At 37.3% G+C, this 17,985-nt stretch overlaps 1 protein-coding gene across 1 annotated transcript; it reads left to right on the top strand.

The window, feature by feature from the left end:
• The first annotated feature begins 257 nt into the window (after positions 1–257).
• LOC105384514 lies at positions 258–7,894 on the top strand. The gene is made up of 7 exons (XM_038120385.2): positions 258–461; positions 2,306–2,395; positions 4,129–4,545; positions 5,020–5,182; positions 5,959–6,102; positions 6,559–6,763; positions 7,623–7,894. Exons 2-7 carry the CDS (start codon positions 2,326–2,328, stop codon positions 7,884–7,886), a joined length of 1,263 nt encoding a protein of 420 aa, XP_037976313.2. The 5' UTR covers positions 258–461; positions 2,306–2,325; the 3' UTR covers positions 7,887–7,894.
• Positions 7,895–17,985: the final 10,091 nt, after the last annotated feature.

Raw genomic sequence — 17,985 nt, forward strand, 5'->3', positions numbered from 1 at the left:
ATTTTATATCTGTTGAGATTAAAACTGCCGCTAAAACCGAATTAGCAGCATGGCGGTGCGTTGCCATGACATCATACAGTTACGTCACGTAAACAACCGACGATCGTAAACCGAGCATAGCTATCTCGGTCGCACTAGAGCTCCGGCTAATGCAATGTTTTCCTGCTATCTTGCTCTTCCACGTCGATTTTCCTGGTACCAAGATTCGTCCAAAAGGTATTATGTGACGGATTTGTGTGAAATTGAGTTCTATAGTTCTATATCACTTAGTCAATGCGAAAGCTCTGCGCAGAGTGTTGTGTGTCAAAACTACTGTTGTGTAAAATTTTAACAGTGTAGTGTTTTTGTTAGATTGTTTTTTGAATAAAAATGTAGATACAGTAGAGTTAAATTAGGTTGGATTTGAACCCATTTGGATCGACGGATCGCGTGATATTTTTAGAAATTATTTATATTAAAAGGTGGGTTATAAGAATAAAGATAGCTTAAACGTAAGTATAATAATTATGTCTACCTACTATATGTGAACCTAAATTTATTTAGTTTTAAAATTATAGCTAAGCTAAGTATACTTATAGGTTATATCAAGAGAAACCTACCTAGTTACTCTCCAGTGAGTTAATTCGTTATCGTTATACAGAGTGGTAAAGAAAAGTCATCCACAGGGATAATCATCGGCTTGGTATTAACCGAAAACTGAAATTATACGTATGAGAATTTGTATCTAATATACCTACCTATCTACCTAGCCTGAGGGTGTCTGAGGTAACGATCGCGAATTAAGTACTTTTAAATACTTTCGCTTAAGGTTAAATTGATAAGTTATGAACTCGGTAAACAATAAAGTAAATACATGATTATTATACTTATTTATTACTGATAAACAAAAAAAGGGCACCTTCGTCTTAAATAAAAAAATCTAGGCAGGTAGGTAGGTACCTACTTATATACCTACATTATTGTTAGTATTGCTGTTACTTAGTTAAGACTTGGGAATAATGATTGTGACTATTTGAGACAATCGTATAAATAAATGCAGATTCAAGGTTTAGAATGTTTAGATGCAGAAACAATAGCATAGTGATAGATTGTAGATAGCTACTTAGCAACCACGTAAGTATGTAGGTACATAATGTGTTTATATCAAGATAGTTCAGTAAATGGATATGGCAGGTAGGTAATAGAGGTATAGTTATATAGGTACCTAGTTATTTTTTTCCTAGAACGAATACATATCTTTTTATCTAATATTAATAACTATTATAGGTAGTTAGGTATATGCAATAATTACTTACGTATTTTTTTTATTGTATAATATCAATATTTTTTGGATTTTCGTTAAGTTTACCAACACAAATCTATTTGGCTGAAAAGTCAGTTTATAGCTGACATATTTGGCCTGAGTCCAAATGTTTCATAGTAAATTGTGAAATGGGCCGTTTCATTTGTAATCTAATCACATTCTGGACTTAAAATAAACCATGTTAACCAATAAAATTCAATTCCACAGTGGGGTATAATAAAGAGTATTTTTTTTACTTTTACCCATTATTGTTACAGCATAAATTTTTGAACATACTGTGTATCGAATCCAAATAAAATAAAACACAAATTGAATAATTTAGAGGCCGGTTGACCTCGAATAAACTTTAGAACTCAAACAAAATGGATAATGTTGATGTGATGATGACGCATCGGGCGATTCGGGCATCACCTTGGCACATTTATTATTGTATTAGTGGTACTTAAATTACCAACAATGTCTTGCGGATTTGAAACCCCTTAATTGACGGTAACTGACAGGGATTAAAATATATAAGGATCCTCCTCTAAATACTCGTAGTGACGTATTTACAAGTTCCTGATATGACTGAAGCTAATCTAACTTGACATTTCAGTATTTCAGTACAATTCCGTCACCGTCCCCGTCACTGTGACAAACCCTAGTCTGGCACCTATTTTGACACCGACACGATATACAGGGTGTTTTGCAAAAAGGGTATACTAAGCCCAATGTGGGTGACTCAGGGGGTCATTCCAAACAACTTTTGTTCTACGTTTTTGGAAATTCGCGAAAAAAAATATTCGTTCTCCATAGTAAAAAGTCACGTGACCAACAAAGTTTCTATGGAAAAGGATTTTTTCTCTGGTAGAACAAAAGTTGTTCAGAATAGCCCCCTGAGTCACCCCCTTTCGGCTTAGTATACCTTTTTTGCAACACCCTCCTCTATGTATATGAAGAGGATGACGATATACCTACTTCCCTAAATAAGATTTTAAACCGTATGTTTAACATTACTTTCAGGATGGAGGCTGAGTGTTAAGATGACAGTGATCCTGTACGACCACTGCGATCTTGAGGAGAGGCCATCCAAATATCTGAGGATATGGAAAGGTAAAAACAGCATTAATAATTAGCTAGGTACTTACCAGATCCCTACCTTAATTTTCAGTCCAATTAGTCCAATATCCCATTTATTTGCCTGTATAAGACATAACGTGAGAATAACGCATATACACTATTAGAAACAAATTAAATAACATCAGTGGTCCATGCAGCAGTTTCTCATTCGAGTAGGTAAATCTACCTTAGCATGAACTTAAGGATTACTCACGAAAATTCAGCCAATCACACCACTAGATTTCATACTTCAGTTCAGTTAACTCGTGTTTCTCAGTTGCAAAACCGACATATTGTACAATGTACATATACCATCGCAGTAATAAGTACTAACGTGTACACTTACCGACGTTTGTTCATCGTTCAGCTTATCGCCTGCGTTCTATTGGGCGATGATTCGATGATGATCTAATACATGTTTTATTTGAGTCATCTTGGTAAGCACCTATATACTTAGCCACAAAAGAAACTTAGCTCAGTAAAATAAAAAGCCTATTTATACATAAATAATCTTTTTATCTGTTAATGTTATATACTATTTTCTTCAAACAACCGAGCCCGCGTTGTTCTATGGTTGGGTCTGGAATATTATTAGCTGATGATAATGAGCTATAAAACAAAACAAGTGTCAAGTGAGAAACTAAACTTTGCATTTGTACATTGGCCAAAGATATTGTATACTAGCTATACTTAAACATTTTATGGGAACGTTAGTGCAAAAGTATGTCATGGTGCTTGAACTCAAATGATGAAATGCATGATAATAGTCAAGTACGCTTATCTACCATGTACCTACGTAGTAAACTACTTACATGATGTATTAAGGATCGCCAAGTTACAAAGTTCAAGCATTCTAGCCGTAAGGTGCTGTTTCATTCTACTCGTAATTTAAATGTTAGATTATACAGGTTGTTGCAAAAAGGGTTTAGTGAGCTGGAACCTACATGCATATCTAAGCCCGAAAATGAAATCAGAATTTCAAAATTCGCGAAAAAAAATGATGTTCTCCATAATAAAAAAGTCACGTGACCAACAAAGTTTCTATGGAAAATTTCATTTTCGGGCTTAGATATATAAGACCATGCTGCACATGTAGGTTTCGGCTTAGTATATCCTTTTTGCAACACTCTGAATAGTTAGGTATTTTATGAGTCTAAATAATACTTCACGGGTCGAATAATTGCTACGTTTTTGTGTATGTATCTAATTCCCTATGGCCATCAAAGGTGCTAAATTAAATGATGACACCCATAATGACATACTAATAGGAGTGGTTATGATGAACGTATGAGGTCGCACTTGACACAGAGGTGATAAAACATTCCAACTTACATTACAATACACACCTAAAAAGTGGTAGGCGCAAGGGAATAGGGGAATTTATATAACACACACAAAATAACAAATTATATTTTACGTACCAAATAAATTCCTGATGGAGAAGGAAGCTGTAGTTTTGTTTAGTCTGGCCTGAAATAGCAGAAAATAATTAAGTAAGCTGGAAGACTTTTGTGACTTACAGCACAGCTTATAGTGTCTATACCTGAGGGGGTGCCATAACCTTTATTGCGTCGGTAGTCGGTAGTCGGTATGGGTAGAAGCAGAATTGTAGGATCATTCATTAGTGAACATCTTCTATCCTCCTCTAAGGAACCTTGTGTGTTAATGTTAATACAAATTTATTATTGCTATGCATACCTAAATGTAATCTTTGTTTCTGATTTCAGCTTGGCACATAATACTTTACGTGCTCATCGCAGTCTGTGGGATTTTGAACTACAGTTTTCTGGAAAGTTCCAGACAGTCTATTGACGACCGATGCTACCTGTTCCCACGAGAACTGGCCTTCCATATGGTAGAACTAGAAGAACCACATGAACGATTAAACTTACACATCAAAAACAATAATAGAAATGAAACGGCAGATACTGAACTGAAGGATATAGTTAAAGATGGAAATCAAACTGCTCAAATAATTGATGCTCAAAACAGTGCCGATAACACAGATTCTGCTCAAAATGTAGCAAGTGATATTGTTAAGGACCAAGATGTTATCCCAAGAGATAAGCGGGAAGTTATATTCAGGAATATTACAGGAGATTTTGAAACAACGATAGAACTTGACAATGTGACTGTAGTGATTGGTAAGTTTCTATATCATAAATTATTATTTTATTCAGGATAAATAATGTAATTTTAAGTATAAATAGCTGAAAGATAAAGTAAAAAAATATTTCATTACATTAGCTTAATTTATTTAAATACTTAGGTATCCTTTATTTGTCCTTTCTTTAATTTTATTTATATTCTATTACTTCACTCTAGGACATGTTCAGCATTCTTTCGGCTCTCCTGATACCAAATTCAAAATTTCAGTACACGTTGTACCTCAACTGACTCGGAAAACCAGAAAAAGTTTGTTCATCTGTGACAAAATTCTTGCCTTTTTGTTTTTCGTGTGTTTTTTGTTTATTATTTTTATGTATATAAGTTTTTATTGCATTTCGGTACCTAAATATGTTGTTAAAATTATCCTTCAGTTTTGGAGTGTGGTTTGGTTTGACCTGAAACAATTCCTCCGAGGACCAATCTTTAATCATATTTCTTCTATGTTTCAGAGAACAGGACCCACCGGTTGATGCTGGACACATTTCGTTCCTTCTTCCTCTCTGACAATGACTGTCAGTTTGCAGAATACATGCCGATCTTGTCTTCTACGTTTGCTATCGTCTGGCTGACTCTCTTCGTTATGTGCCCTCGCGGTGGAAAATCTAGAACTGGGTAAGCTACTAGACTTCATTAGGTACGTTATAAATACGGTAGCCACTGCTGGCCGTGTAGCACAGGGCGCTATTAAGACGTGACAAGAGTTCTCCGTCGCGCTCGCTCTTGAGGCTGCGCGATGTGAGTGAGCGCGATGCAAAACTCTTGTCACGTCTTAAATGCGCCCCGTACTAGCCCTTCTGAGCTGGCTCTATACATGATGTTACAAAAGTGGTAAATATCCTACTAAGCTATGGTGGCTCGCTTGCGAGTGACCTCTTACTACCCCTTCGGGACATCTGAGGGTCTAGAACAGGTTTGTTAGAATGTCGGAAACTATAAAAGTTTACGTTTTCTCGCATACAAAGTGGCGCCTCTAGCGGAAACTTTTGACAGATAATGTATGCGGATGACCGAAGAAAACGTAAACTTTTATAGTTTTCCAAAATTGCAAACCCTGTACTAGACGTACAGGGAGGGGTCTCACCACCCCGAGGCGACTCTCCTTGTGAGTACTGTGGCTATACGCTGCAGCGGCTAGATCCACTGCTCCATGGATCCCTGATGTCAGACTACCGTCTGACTGAATGTATAGTGCCTGTAGTTTATGACCGAGTTCTCGAGAGCTACAGGTCACTATAATTACATCAAGTAGTTTAGAAAACAGGTTACGTGTTACTCCTTTGGGGATTACAGTCGTGAGCATTGTATAGATATTTTACAATTATTACTTATTATCAAATGATAGATATATAAAAATATACTTACTCAATAAATTATATCGTCGGTTCCAGGATAACCGAGCCGTGGCGCATCCTTAGCCCGGCTCTGATCTTCGCGGTGCTGCTGGTGGGGCTCACGGGACACAGCTTCACCCTCACCAATAGAGGCATCGACTCGTTCTGCGCCGCCTTTGTGAACTATACCAATGCTACCACGTAAGTGCCTGGTGGGGTTGGTGGATGTCTTCTTGAACGGCGATATAAAGCGCGTTGGGCGCGTCTACGATCTCTGGAAGCACGACCTCGTACTAAACTGTCACAGAATTCAATACGTCAAGTACAGGTTTGATGTTTGTTTGTCGAAAGTTATAAAAGTTTATATTTTCTCGCATACAAAGTGGCGCCTCTAGCGGAAACGATAATTAAACTTTTGATTAAATATGTATGCAGATGACAGTAAAAAAGAGGGTCAGCAACTCAGCATCTCTCCTTGAAAGCACACAAAACTGTAACAAAATTCAGAATGTATTCTGATTATATACTATTCGATTTACATATAATCTTGTCGTGTCAGCATTGCATAGTTATGCGAATCCGTTCTTGACATTGCTCCGAATCACTTCCTCTGTAACCGAATTAACCCAACTAATGTAACCTCAACCCAATCCCCAGCTGCTCACCAGTGGACCAACTCCTCCAATCCTCATGGAACGCCACTTGGCCCTTCTCCGCACGGGCGGCGGCCACGCGGGCGGCGGCCGCGGGCGTGTGGGCGGGCTGGGCCTGCGCCGCCGCGCTTCTGGTGTCCCGGTGCCTCACCGCCGCCGACTTTGTGGTCAGGCGGACCCAGGTGTACGTGAAGCGGGATCCGCACCAGGTACCTATTGGAAGTAGACCGTGGAGTGGAGACCGCGACTAGGCAAACATAGTGTAGCAAGCCCTCCAGCTAGATGGGTTGACTTGCGAAAGGTGGCTGGTTATGATTGGATGCGGAAAGCTGTAGATCACATCCAGTGGCGTGCTTTGAAAGAGGCCTACATCCAGCAATGGACAGCTATAGGCTGATGATGAGATGATTATGGACCTCATGCTCTCTTAGTGGTTAGATTACACCAAATTATTTGGTTTGGGTTAGAACCGACGACAGGAATCTTTATATCCCTTATGATTTAAGGTTAAAACTATGACTGTGCTACCACAAAAAACTTTAAACACTGTTTAATAAGTGTTTAAAACGAAATTTGACAGTTTTTGTAGGCGTTTGACATCTGTAAACACCAACCGACCGACCAATAACGACCAGATCTATGTCATTAAAAAGCTCTTTTCATGACTATTATTTGTTACTATGGGGGTTAGTAGTAGTAGTTTCATTATCTGTTGTGGGGAAAAGTTATAGTTTCTTAAATGATAATTATCAGGATAAGATTCATAAAAATATACTATAATGCAGAGTCAATTGCACGCCAAGTAACCTGTAGGTATAAGCTGAACTTCAGTTAATTTCACAACGAATTGAGCCTAGCCCCCATAATAACAAATGGCAGACATGAAAAGAGCTTTCTAATGACATACGTCTGGTCGTTATTGGTAGGTGGGTATGTATGTTAATTTTGGCCCCTTATCCTTTTAATAAAAATAATGAATCCGTCCGTGACTTATACATATACTATAAGTACCTATATAATATATCTGACTTCAGCACCAATATCTCAACAACACCTTTATCCTTCCAGAAAGTCCTACCCCACCTGTTGAAGTCTCCAATCCTATCAACACAAACCTCATCACCCTCGCGCCGCGCCGCCCCGCTCTCGCCCGTCACCTCGGTCAAGTCCGAACCCACCATCACGACGCAACTGGTGACAGCGTCGGTCGAACACGGCCCGGAGTCTGCCCCGTCCTCGCTGGTGACAACCCCTGTGAGGGACAGTAGGAGTGCCGAGATGCTGGAGATGGCACATTCGCCGAAGGAGTTCCAGATTGTTAATGAGCGATGAGGTGGCATCTGGAACTGGTATCTGGATGCAGGAGAGGCCTATGTCTAATAGTGGCCTAGTTATCTGCTGGCAGCTAAAGCCGGTAGAAGTGGGGTGTTATTTTGTCGAGACCTTTCTTTAGCACTGACACTCCATCGGGTTCGTATTCTAAATATTTGCGATAAGAAAGTGTTAGAGTCAAGAGGCCAAAAGGTCAGTTGAAATGAAATATTATTTATTGGACGTAAAATTTTACAATTATTTGTCCATTGTCATAATATAATATCACTCTACCACCATTTCACAAAGGCCCCGTCATTAAGGAGGAAAGAAATGGCGAAATAAACTCCTCGAGCATCTTTCGAGTTGAATTGGGCTTCCAACCTGATCCTTGGTGGCACAAGGATCAGGTTGCCTATTATCAGAACTCAAAGTAATTCTAAGATCGCTGCCTCTGAGTATAATTTTTATCAGACATGCGATTGTTTAGTGTCCACTATTGTAGATTAACTCACAAGATTCTTACAAACGTACACAGACAAGTTGTAATCCATAATAACAACCTTAATTATTTCGTGCCATTCCTTAAAGGAGCAATGATTGAGCAAGGTGCCAATGATTTATTTTGGGCCAGTTTTTCACTTGACTAATTTAAGCATAAACTTAGTCAAGGACAATTCAACAAATCTGCTGCGTTCCATACTTAAGTTCTGCTTAACGTGGCGTTCTCAGGTGTGAAAGTGTCAGTTTCAATTAATGTTAGTTCTACCTCCATGCTCTTCCAAATAGTTATTTATAATATCTTTTATTATGAATTTATTTACAAAATGTTAAGAAATCAGTATATGTTAAAATAATTTCAAATTATTATTATATACGTAGGTACAAACCTAAACCATTTATAATTATGTTTAACGTTAATGTTCTACATACCTTTTATCTAACAGTATACCTAGAAAATTACATAATTGTTACGTTTTGCTATGAATTTTGTACTTATTATATCTTTTAAATGTTACAGAAGACTAAGTACTTGGATGATGAATACATTTTGTTTCTAATCATATCGTTTTTTTATTTTTTTAAGAAGACACAAACACAATAATATAAACATTGGACATCATCACCTCTTGTTCACAACTCGCACTAGGCCAGCGTGTTGGACTAGGTCTAAACCATTTCTTCATTGGAAGGAGACCCGTGCCTCAGCAGTGGGGACGTGATGGGTCGTGATGATATGTGATGATGGAGCATCAACATAAATAAAATTATTTATTAGCGTATGCATTTGAAACTGCACTTGAGGGTTACTCTATCTATACTCGTACTGACGAAAACGAACGGCAAGCTTAATACAACGAGTTGAAGCTGTTGTTTAAGCAGCGCTCCGAAGCTCCGGTAAAATAAAACTATAGCGCTAACCACGACGAAGATTGCAGATGAAATTATTATGAAGACTTCCTCATCTAGTCACTACCGGCTACTTTTGTCTAAGATCGTCGGTCCAGCCTTCCAGAGTAATATAAGTACGTTTGTAAGTTCATTTTCTTCCCGAGTGCAACATAGCACGTAATTTATGCGTCTGAGAAGTTCCTCGACTACCTGAAACGTTTCGAAAGACAGCTAATGCAATAAGTGCAACGGCGGAGGTATAGAATGTAACTTCACAGACTAAAACTGATGTGAGTTCATAATAATATTACTTATAGTAAAAGAAAATTCGTATAATTGTTCAAAGATTTAATATTAAGTATACCTACTTACTACAGTGAGAGTTCCGAAGCTTAACAAAAATCAGAAGTCTAAAATTATGATTTTAATTTAAATATAGCAAAATAAATTACTTACAGCAAAAGTAAACTAATTATATTTAAACCATCCAGTGAGCATCATTACATTGGATATCAATACAAAGCTGCATGGTACCCTACATTTTAATTTTGGCTTCTTTTGAGACTAGCACTAGCAGCTGATAAAGCAAAAAAAATATATTTGAATTTCGAATCGAGCGCGTTTACAGAGTTCGTTGCAGCAGCGGCAGCGCGCCTCCACAAACCTACAGGTGGCGCGATCGATGTGGCGCGACGCCGCCGCCGCCGCTGTGACAAACCAAACGTTAAATTCCAAAAAAAAACTGTCTAGTCTCTGGACGTTGCATTTTGCCGCCCAAATGATCAATAGTTTTCGCCTGATGCGTTGCGCTAGGACAAAGAGCTGTGAAGAAGTCTGGCGCTTTGATAAACATTACGAAACTACCGAGCGTTTTTTTTATCTTGATCATCATGCTATGAATTTTCCTATCAGTAGCCCTTTGGAGCGTAAATTAGCTAAAGTAGGGTAGGTACAATAGGCTTTTATACTTGTTACTTAATGTGATAAAGTTAGTTTTTCACTGAAAATCTAGCTAAACATGGATTTGCTCAACAACAATTCAGCCAATCACAGCGCTGCATTCCTTCTTCTACATTATGTTCCAAGTAACTGCTTACAAAAACTAGAAAAATATATACTTTGAGTACATAATTATTTTATAGGACAAATAAGTAGGTAGGTACTATTACATTGAAATGCTCTAAGTATAGGGTTGATCACTATTAAATTCTCACACTATTCCTCTCGTAGATATCTAAAAATGTATCGAATTTTATAATCACTGAGCCGCACCGCCGTCTGTCACAGACCAAACAAAAACAAAGAAACGGCCAGACTTCTAGACAACAAAGGAGCCTACATTTCAGCACTACTCGAACGTTTCCCCGCTCGAAATACGCACTTACCACCCACATGATAAGGTTTATTAAGGTTGTACGGGTAAGTTACTGCTTTAGCAGGATGCGATGTGTTGAGTTGGGACTTAATTACTTTTGGAGATTTTATTGCGGAATTGCATGGCTGGAAGAAACGTCGACGACGGTGAACTCAAGAGTATTTAACTGACTATTTACTTAGCAACGAGACAAAGAAAACCTCAGGAAAACTAAAATCCTCATTATATTTATAGAGTTTACTGGCGGTGTACACTGTACAGGATGTTGATATAGCGAAAAATACTCTGTTGGTCTATGCATAACCGAAGTTAAAAACTCACAGCTTGTTTAACCCCACCGGTCATTGGTGCTTCGGCATATACAGGGTGTTGCAACTAGGGTATACTAAGCCGAAACGAGCATGTGCAGCATGTTATGGCTTGGGTGTTATGGTTTCGGCTTAGTATACTCTTTTTGCAACACCCTGTATGGCTGGATCAACTGCCACTTCAGCCTGCAGATTTCAAGAGCTATGTCGGTTATCTGAGTCCTCTCTTACGAATCTAGTTCTTTTTTATGTGATCCTTCAAGTAACCCCAAGGACCAGCCCAACCAACAGTGCTCTCTGTCTAATGTGACGCAACAAATAAATAGGTTTGAAATTTGGTTATCAGATAATAATCCCTTAAAGAAGTGGAATTGTAATAATTCTCACTTCAATTGAATAAATTCTCTTTGTGTTATACTTATCCGACTTTCCTATTAATAATGGCTGGCTTTTAAAAAATCTCGAAACCCCACCGGTTCACCGAATTGAATTTAACAATCCGTTGAAAATAAAAGTCCGGTTTATGGTTCACTAACTTCCGAATAACGTTGTAGAGGGACTTAAATTTTTCCCGATTCATTACGATCCAATCTATAGGTACAGTCAACACCGGGTATTTATTGAGCGTAACAGCAGCTTTGACCCAATGTTTCTTAATTCGTGTGGCGTAAGGGTTAATATTGAACTGTAGAGCTATTTCTTCGCTGCGTCACTGTCCGTAACTTCCAACCTTTAACCGAAAGGGTGCAATTAAACAATTAGCTATTATTATATTCTAATATATTATAAGAGTTGATAAGCTAAATTATAATACAGCTTGTTTGTTAAGCATAAAACAATAACCACTTCCTTTTCTTAACGTATGAGTGACAAACCATTTTACAATGTAGGTACCTAATAGTTAGGAGGTAAATATACAGTAGTCACTTTCACATATTATTAATATTATGATAAGATATCGCGAGTAAGTTCCATAAGTCCCAAACCAGAATACAACTACTACCAAGTAAGTATACCTAACGTAAGTAATATCTGGACACTCAAATGCGGGACCAAAGTTTAATTGACTTTCAAGATTTTTAATTACGAACTCTTGAAAGATACTCCGTCAACTCAAACCGAGGTCTGAACGAAAGATTTCTCAATCCAAGGAAAGAGTTGATTTTTCATTTCCTAGTCCAACCCCTGCATAGTGGGGCGCCATCTTAATGAACTAAGTTTTCTTTCTGTAAAATAAAAAACACTTGAAAAAGTTCCGTGTATTTGGACTGTATGAAATAAATTATCTATCCGGAGAAGGATCATTACTGAGTTTAGTGTTATTTGTAGGAAGTTCTATCTTTATATGTACTAGTTATTACTCTTTTTAATTATTTACAGGGTTAATGACTAAAATTAGGTACTCAAGGAATTAAATATAATAATAATAATAATAATAATTTATTTGTTCATAAAGCCTTATAACAATCATTACATAAATTTACCTTTACATCACTAATAAGTTTAAGTTTACATAATAAAATGTCGGCATAAGGAAACTTTTTAGCTTTTTAGCAATACGACCTATGAAGATCTTAGGTGGGTGATTTTACTCCTTCCACTCGTGTAAGTAGCTATGTATCTGATGTACTTACTTAAATAAAGAGATGTTGGATGAAAATTAAGGCGAATGTAATTTGTAGGTTCCCGTATTTTCCTTTATACAGGGTTTTGCAAAATTGGTGTACTAAGTCGAATCCTACATGTGCAGCATGTTATATCTAAGCCCGAAACTGAAATCAGAATTTGGAAATTCGCAAAAAAATTTTTTTTTTTCATAGTAAAAGTCACGTGACCAACAAAGTTTCTATGGAAAATGAAAAAAAAAATCGAGAATTTTCAAATTCTGATTTCAGTTTCGGCTTAGTATACCCTTTTTGCAACACCCTGTATAAGCCTAGACAGCACTGGTACCTACGAATACATACTCAACATACATTGTCCAATAGCCAGCATTATAGTCACAACAGTCCTGCAGATAATAACTGCAGATAACGACACAAAACTCACAGAACCTATGTCCTTTCACCTTGGTTTTTAGCGCGTGTCAAAACCACCTCTATCCCTTGCTTTGCAGAGTCAATTTTAGGTTCAAAAACTCGGTGTTTTTAATACAATAGTGCGGGGCATCTTGAGGTGGATGGTAGGTATTGTGGTGTAACCACACTAGAGCAGAGAGGCGTGACAGTTGCAGTAACAAGGTGTAGCGTGTACTTGTTGCTTGTTTTCGACGCGCGGCGTAACTCGTGGTGCAACGTGTGTTCTTCAACATGAGAGTGGTTTTATTTGGCAGCTGAGTGGTTGATTTTATTATTGCTGTCAATGTGAACAACATTGTATGTTGTGATTTGACTAATAGAAATAGATATTCTTGCAAAGGATCAACAGTCTCTATGTTTAGATAGAGGTATTGAGATGTTAGTGGGAGTAAAAAACAAGATTTTGTGAACATTTGGACGAACACCGAGATGGAAGTTAAAGTGAGACATGCTACAGATCTACCAGCTACAGAGAGCCTTCTCGAGTGACGTATTCACTTACCTTATTATTTAGGTACCTACGTCCAACGCACCCTGGGTAGTCTAGCTAGCTTGAATTGAATTGAAGCTTCAGCTTGCTTAGGGGTTAAAAATGGGACCACCCGTGAGGTAAACCCAATAAGTACCTACAACAACAAAAAGAATGATAAAAATCGGTTCATAACTTAAAAAAATATCGATGAACATACATGAAAAATGAAAGAGATACAGACGAATAAAGAACCTTCTCCTTTTTCCGAAGTCGGTTAAAAGGAAATGCACGAGCAAGAAACTCCTCGGGCGCATTTACATTGAAAGTGACATATCGAGACGCCACTGAGGCGTGGCTCCATTAAAAGTTTCTCTCAAACTCCTGAACATCATGACAAATACGTGTCGGTGTATTGCACACATACTGGATATCTCATACACTGGAGGCGAAGACACCAGCAGAGCTAAGATTCTCATGTCAAAAACACAGTTGTGCTACCATCATGGAACTGTAAAACTGGATTTATTACGACGATGGTCACAGAAACGGTTTTTAGTTCTCATCATTTAAAATTGAACAAAGATGATTAAAAAGGCGTTTAAACTGAAAAAAGTTTAAATACCTAGTATGCTATTGTGCTATTTAAACTTTTATGCTACCATTAAACTAGTATGCTATTTCTTTCTATAAACTTTTTTTAACGGTCCGCCGAAAGCATGGTGTTTGAGGTCAATGGAAAATTACAGTTTTCAATTTGTTTGCGACATTGACTTATGTAGGTATATTAGTACTATTGATCTTTTGAAATCATTGGTTTGCGACTATTTTTTAAGGAGGAGAATATACCAGCTAGCTTGAACTTAGCGGCCCCTAGGTGACAGTAAATGCAAGCACTCGGAAATAGAATGTTATGAGGTCTCGTCTAATAGAATTATTATGCAGTTCCCGCCTGTAATAGCGTGAAGATAGTTGCAGTTTGTATCCTGTCTGCTTACGAATTCTGGACTGCATTTTGAAGATAGCCGCTAGCCTAGTTCTCTGCAGATAATGTTGTACTTTGGAAGCGTTGGTAATTAGTTTTATGTTTACGCGAATGAAGTTAAACTTAATTAATATAATATTATTTTAATTGTTCTGTTTTAAATGCAACAAGATTATAAGGACAACAAGTTTATAATTTTTGATACTGAACGTATTATCATTAATTTAAAGTCTATTTCAAAGTTTGCCGTATCGGACCCTAAGTATTTACCTAGACGCTTAGCATAATTTATAAATAACTAGAATAACGACTTTTATAAACAATCGAGAGAAATTTCAGATTTTTGCACAGAATAGAAAATGTATTCTGGAATTTCTTTAGTAAAGATTTCAATATCCGCTAGCATAATATGTTTGACTACAAAGAATGCAGTGACCTGTATATCGGCGCGATGCAATGTGTTCGACATTCCAGAATATCATATATTATGTAACATATGTAGGTATATAGAGGTATGTAGTCCAGAGTATTTGGTGCTATATGTATATACCTAAATTAAACACGGAAATGGTCAAGTTATAGTTTGATCATGCATCATTATGATCCATGTTTATACGCCAAGCTTGGAGAGGAAACCGGTAGTAGTTAGAAGAGGAAGGACCAGGGGGGTCACAATATATTACGAAAAACTAAATTTCGGAGCGCTGTTAATTGCGCTAGCCACCACTCTAAGATAAACTTCTTGAATTTTTCGTGTAACCCTCAAGAAGAAGAGGGTATTCTGGTGCTAATTTAATCTTCGGTATCATTTTCTAAACTTTTTAGAAACTGAAAATTTCAGCATACTCAAATTAAGTATAAAGTAGATAGATTGGGTAACCTACATAAATGAAGTCTAAGGCTACGACTTAAACAAGTACTACGTAAGTACCAATCGTCGGTACGCAATTTGCAAATGTATTAAGACAGATTGAAAAACTTGTATAAATAATGAACTGGGAGTTTCTGCGTTTAATTATTTAGCAAATGTAATGTAAAGCGATCGTTTCAAAAAGTATCCGAGAATCGAGTGGCTCGGCAAACATCGAGATAATTTCGCAAATAAATTAACCGATGAATCTCAGCCGCGACGGAAGGCGTCGGCGCCGTTCGGATAAACAAATATTCCCGGCCGTGAGGAGTGAGGCTGTTTTTAACTTCTTCTTCTTCTTAAGTCCTTTAACACCTAGTGGAGTATAGGGCCGCAACTACAGATTTCCACTTCTGACGATCAGAGGCAGCAGCCACAACTTCTGGCCAGCTCATGTTGATCGACTCGATCTCCTGGGCTAATAATGTCCTTATCCAAGATATTCTTGGGCGCCCTAGCCTTCTTTTGTTTTTAACAGCATGCGGATTTGATCACGCACGCGTTTTGAGTGCTCATAGATGTCGATTCTGAAGGCATAAATTCTAATTTTAGTATTGTCAAAACCTTGAATTCTTTCACTCAAATTCATAGACCGTATTGTAAATTTACAAGACTTGACGTTGACTTGACACACACAAGTTTCGACTCTTTACGTCAGTCAAAAAGTTGTAATTCGTATATCAATATATCAGTTTTAAACCTATTGTAAAGTGTCTATGAATATGGGGGAACAGCGTACATTTACTCATGACGATAACTTTAGAGATTATGTAAAGAAATATACAAAGATATTCAAAGCCGTTTGCCACCAAGCTAAATCAGATTATATAAATAGAAAGATTAAAAACTCTAATAACAAGATTAAAACCGTATGGAATATCATTAATTCTGAAACCGGGAAGAATAAACCACGTGATTTAAATTTTGAACTTAAAATTAATGATAAAATTGTTTCATCTAGTGAAGAAGTGGCTTCCGTCTTTGAAGATTTTTTCCGTAGTATACCGATAGCTACAACTGAGAACCTTGATTCATCTTGCGCTGAAGCTGAACGTTTGCTAAGAGGGAATGCACCGCCTTGCGATCTCGACTTTCAATTTCATGGTATAAATACACAGACTATAATTAGCACTTATAAAGAATTAAATTTAAAAATGACAGAAGATTTATGGGGCATGTCCGTTAAAGTTATTAGTCATGTTATTGATATCCTAGCACCCCACTTGGCTAATCTTTTTAACAGATGCATTGAGGTCGGTGTATTCCCCGATTTGATGAAACTTAGCAAACTAATACCGCTTTTTAAATCTGGTGAGAAAAATGATCCCAATAATTTTAGGCCTGTATCAGTTTTGCCAGTACTGAGTAAAATATTTGAAAAAATTATGCTGCATCAAATGCTTTCGCACTTTAGTATTCACGGCCTTCTCCATAACCAACAGTTCGGTTTCACCAAAGGTCGATCTACAACTGACGCTGGTGTCGCGTTGGTCAAACACATATTTAGTGCTTGGGAGGAGCGTCTTGATGCTGTGGGTGTATTTTGCGATCTATCGAAAGCATTTGATTGTGTGGATCATGCCACTCTACTTATGAAACTTAAATATTATGGGCTAACTGGCAAAGCTCTTACATTATTGGAATCATACTTGACCAACAGAACTCAACTAGTTGACATAAATGGAGTGCGTTCGGCTGGCTGTCCTGTCAGTATGGGTGTTCCCCAAGGATCGATTTTAGGACCATTCTTGTTTCTTGTATATGTTAACGATTTACCGTTTTTGGTAGATAAATTATGTGAGATAGTACTCTTTGCTGATGATACTTCACTTATATTTAAGTTGAAGCGACAAGAAGTCAATTTTGACAATGCAAACAGTACTCTTTCCATAGTTGCTAATTGGTTCACTGTAAATAATTTAGCTCTTAACTCCAAGAAAACAAAATGTATTAAATTCACTTTGCCTAATGTAAGACAAGTAGAGACATATTTGACATTGAATAACGATAAGCTAGAGTTAGTAAATGAAACGGTATTCCTGGGTATTACAATTGACTCAAAGTTGCAATGGGGACCCCATATTGAGAGGATAGCCGGTAGATTGAGTTCTGCAGCTTATGCGGTTAGAACCATTAGACAGTTAACAGATGTAGATACAGCCAGGCTTGTGTATTTTAGTTATTTTCATAGTGTTATGTCTTACGGAATTCTATTGTGGGGACGAGCGGCTGACATTAATCAAATCTTTGTTCTGCAAAAACGAGCAATTCGAGCCATATATGTATTAGGTCTAGAATTTCATTAAGAGATACGTTCAAGGAAATAGGTATACTAACTGTTCCATGCCAATATATCTATGAAAATATTATGTATGTTCGTAAAAACTTAAATTCATTTAGTAAAGTAGGAGCCACTCACGGTATTGAGACCAGAAACAAAAATAAGTTGCTTTTCCCCACACTCAGACTTTCGAAAACAAACACATCATTCATGGGGAACTGTATACGTTTTTATAATAAATTATCAAATGAAGCAATAAACTGAGCAAAAATTTAAGAATTATGTTAAAGCTACATTATGTAGTAAAGCTTACTATAGTATA

The sequence above is a fragment of the Plutella xylostella genome, chromosome 14, assembly GCF_932276165.1.
Source record: "Plutella xylostella chromosome 14, ilPluXylo3.1, whole genome shotgun sequence".
NCBI classification, from domain to species: Eukaryota; Metazoa; Arthropoda; class Insecta; order Lepidoptera; family Plutellidae; genus Plutella; species Plutella xylostella.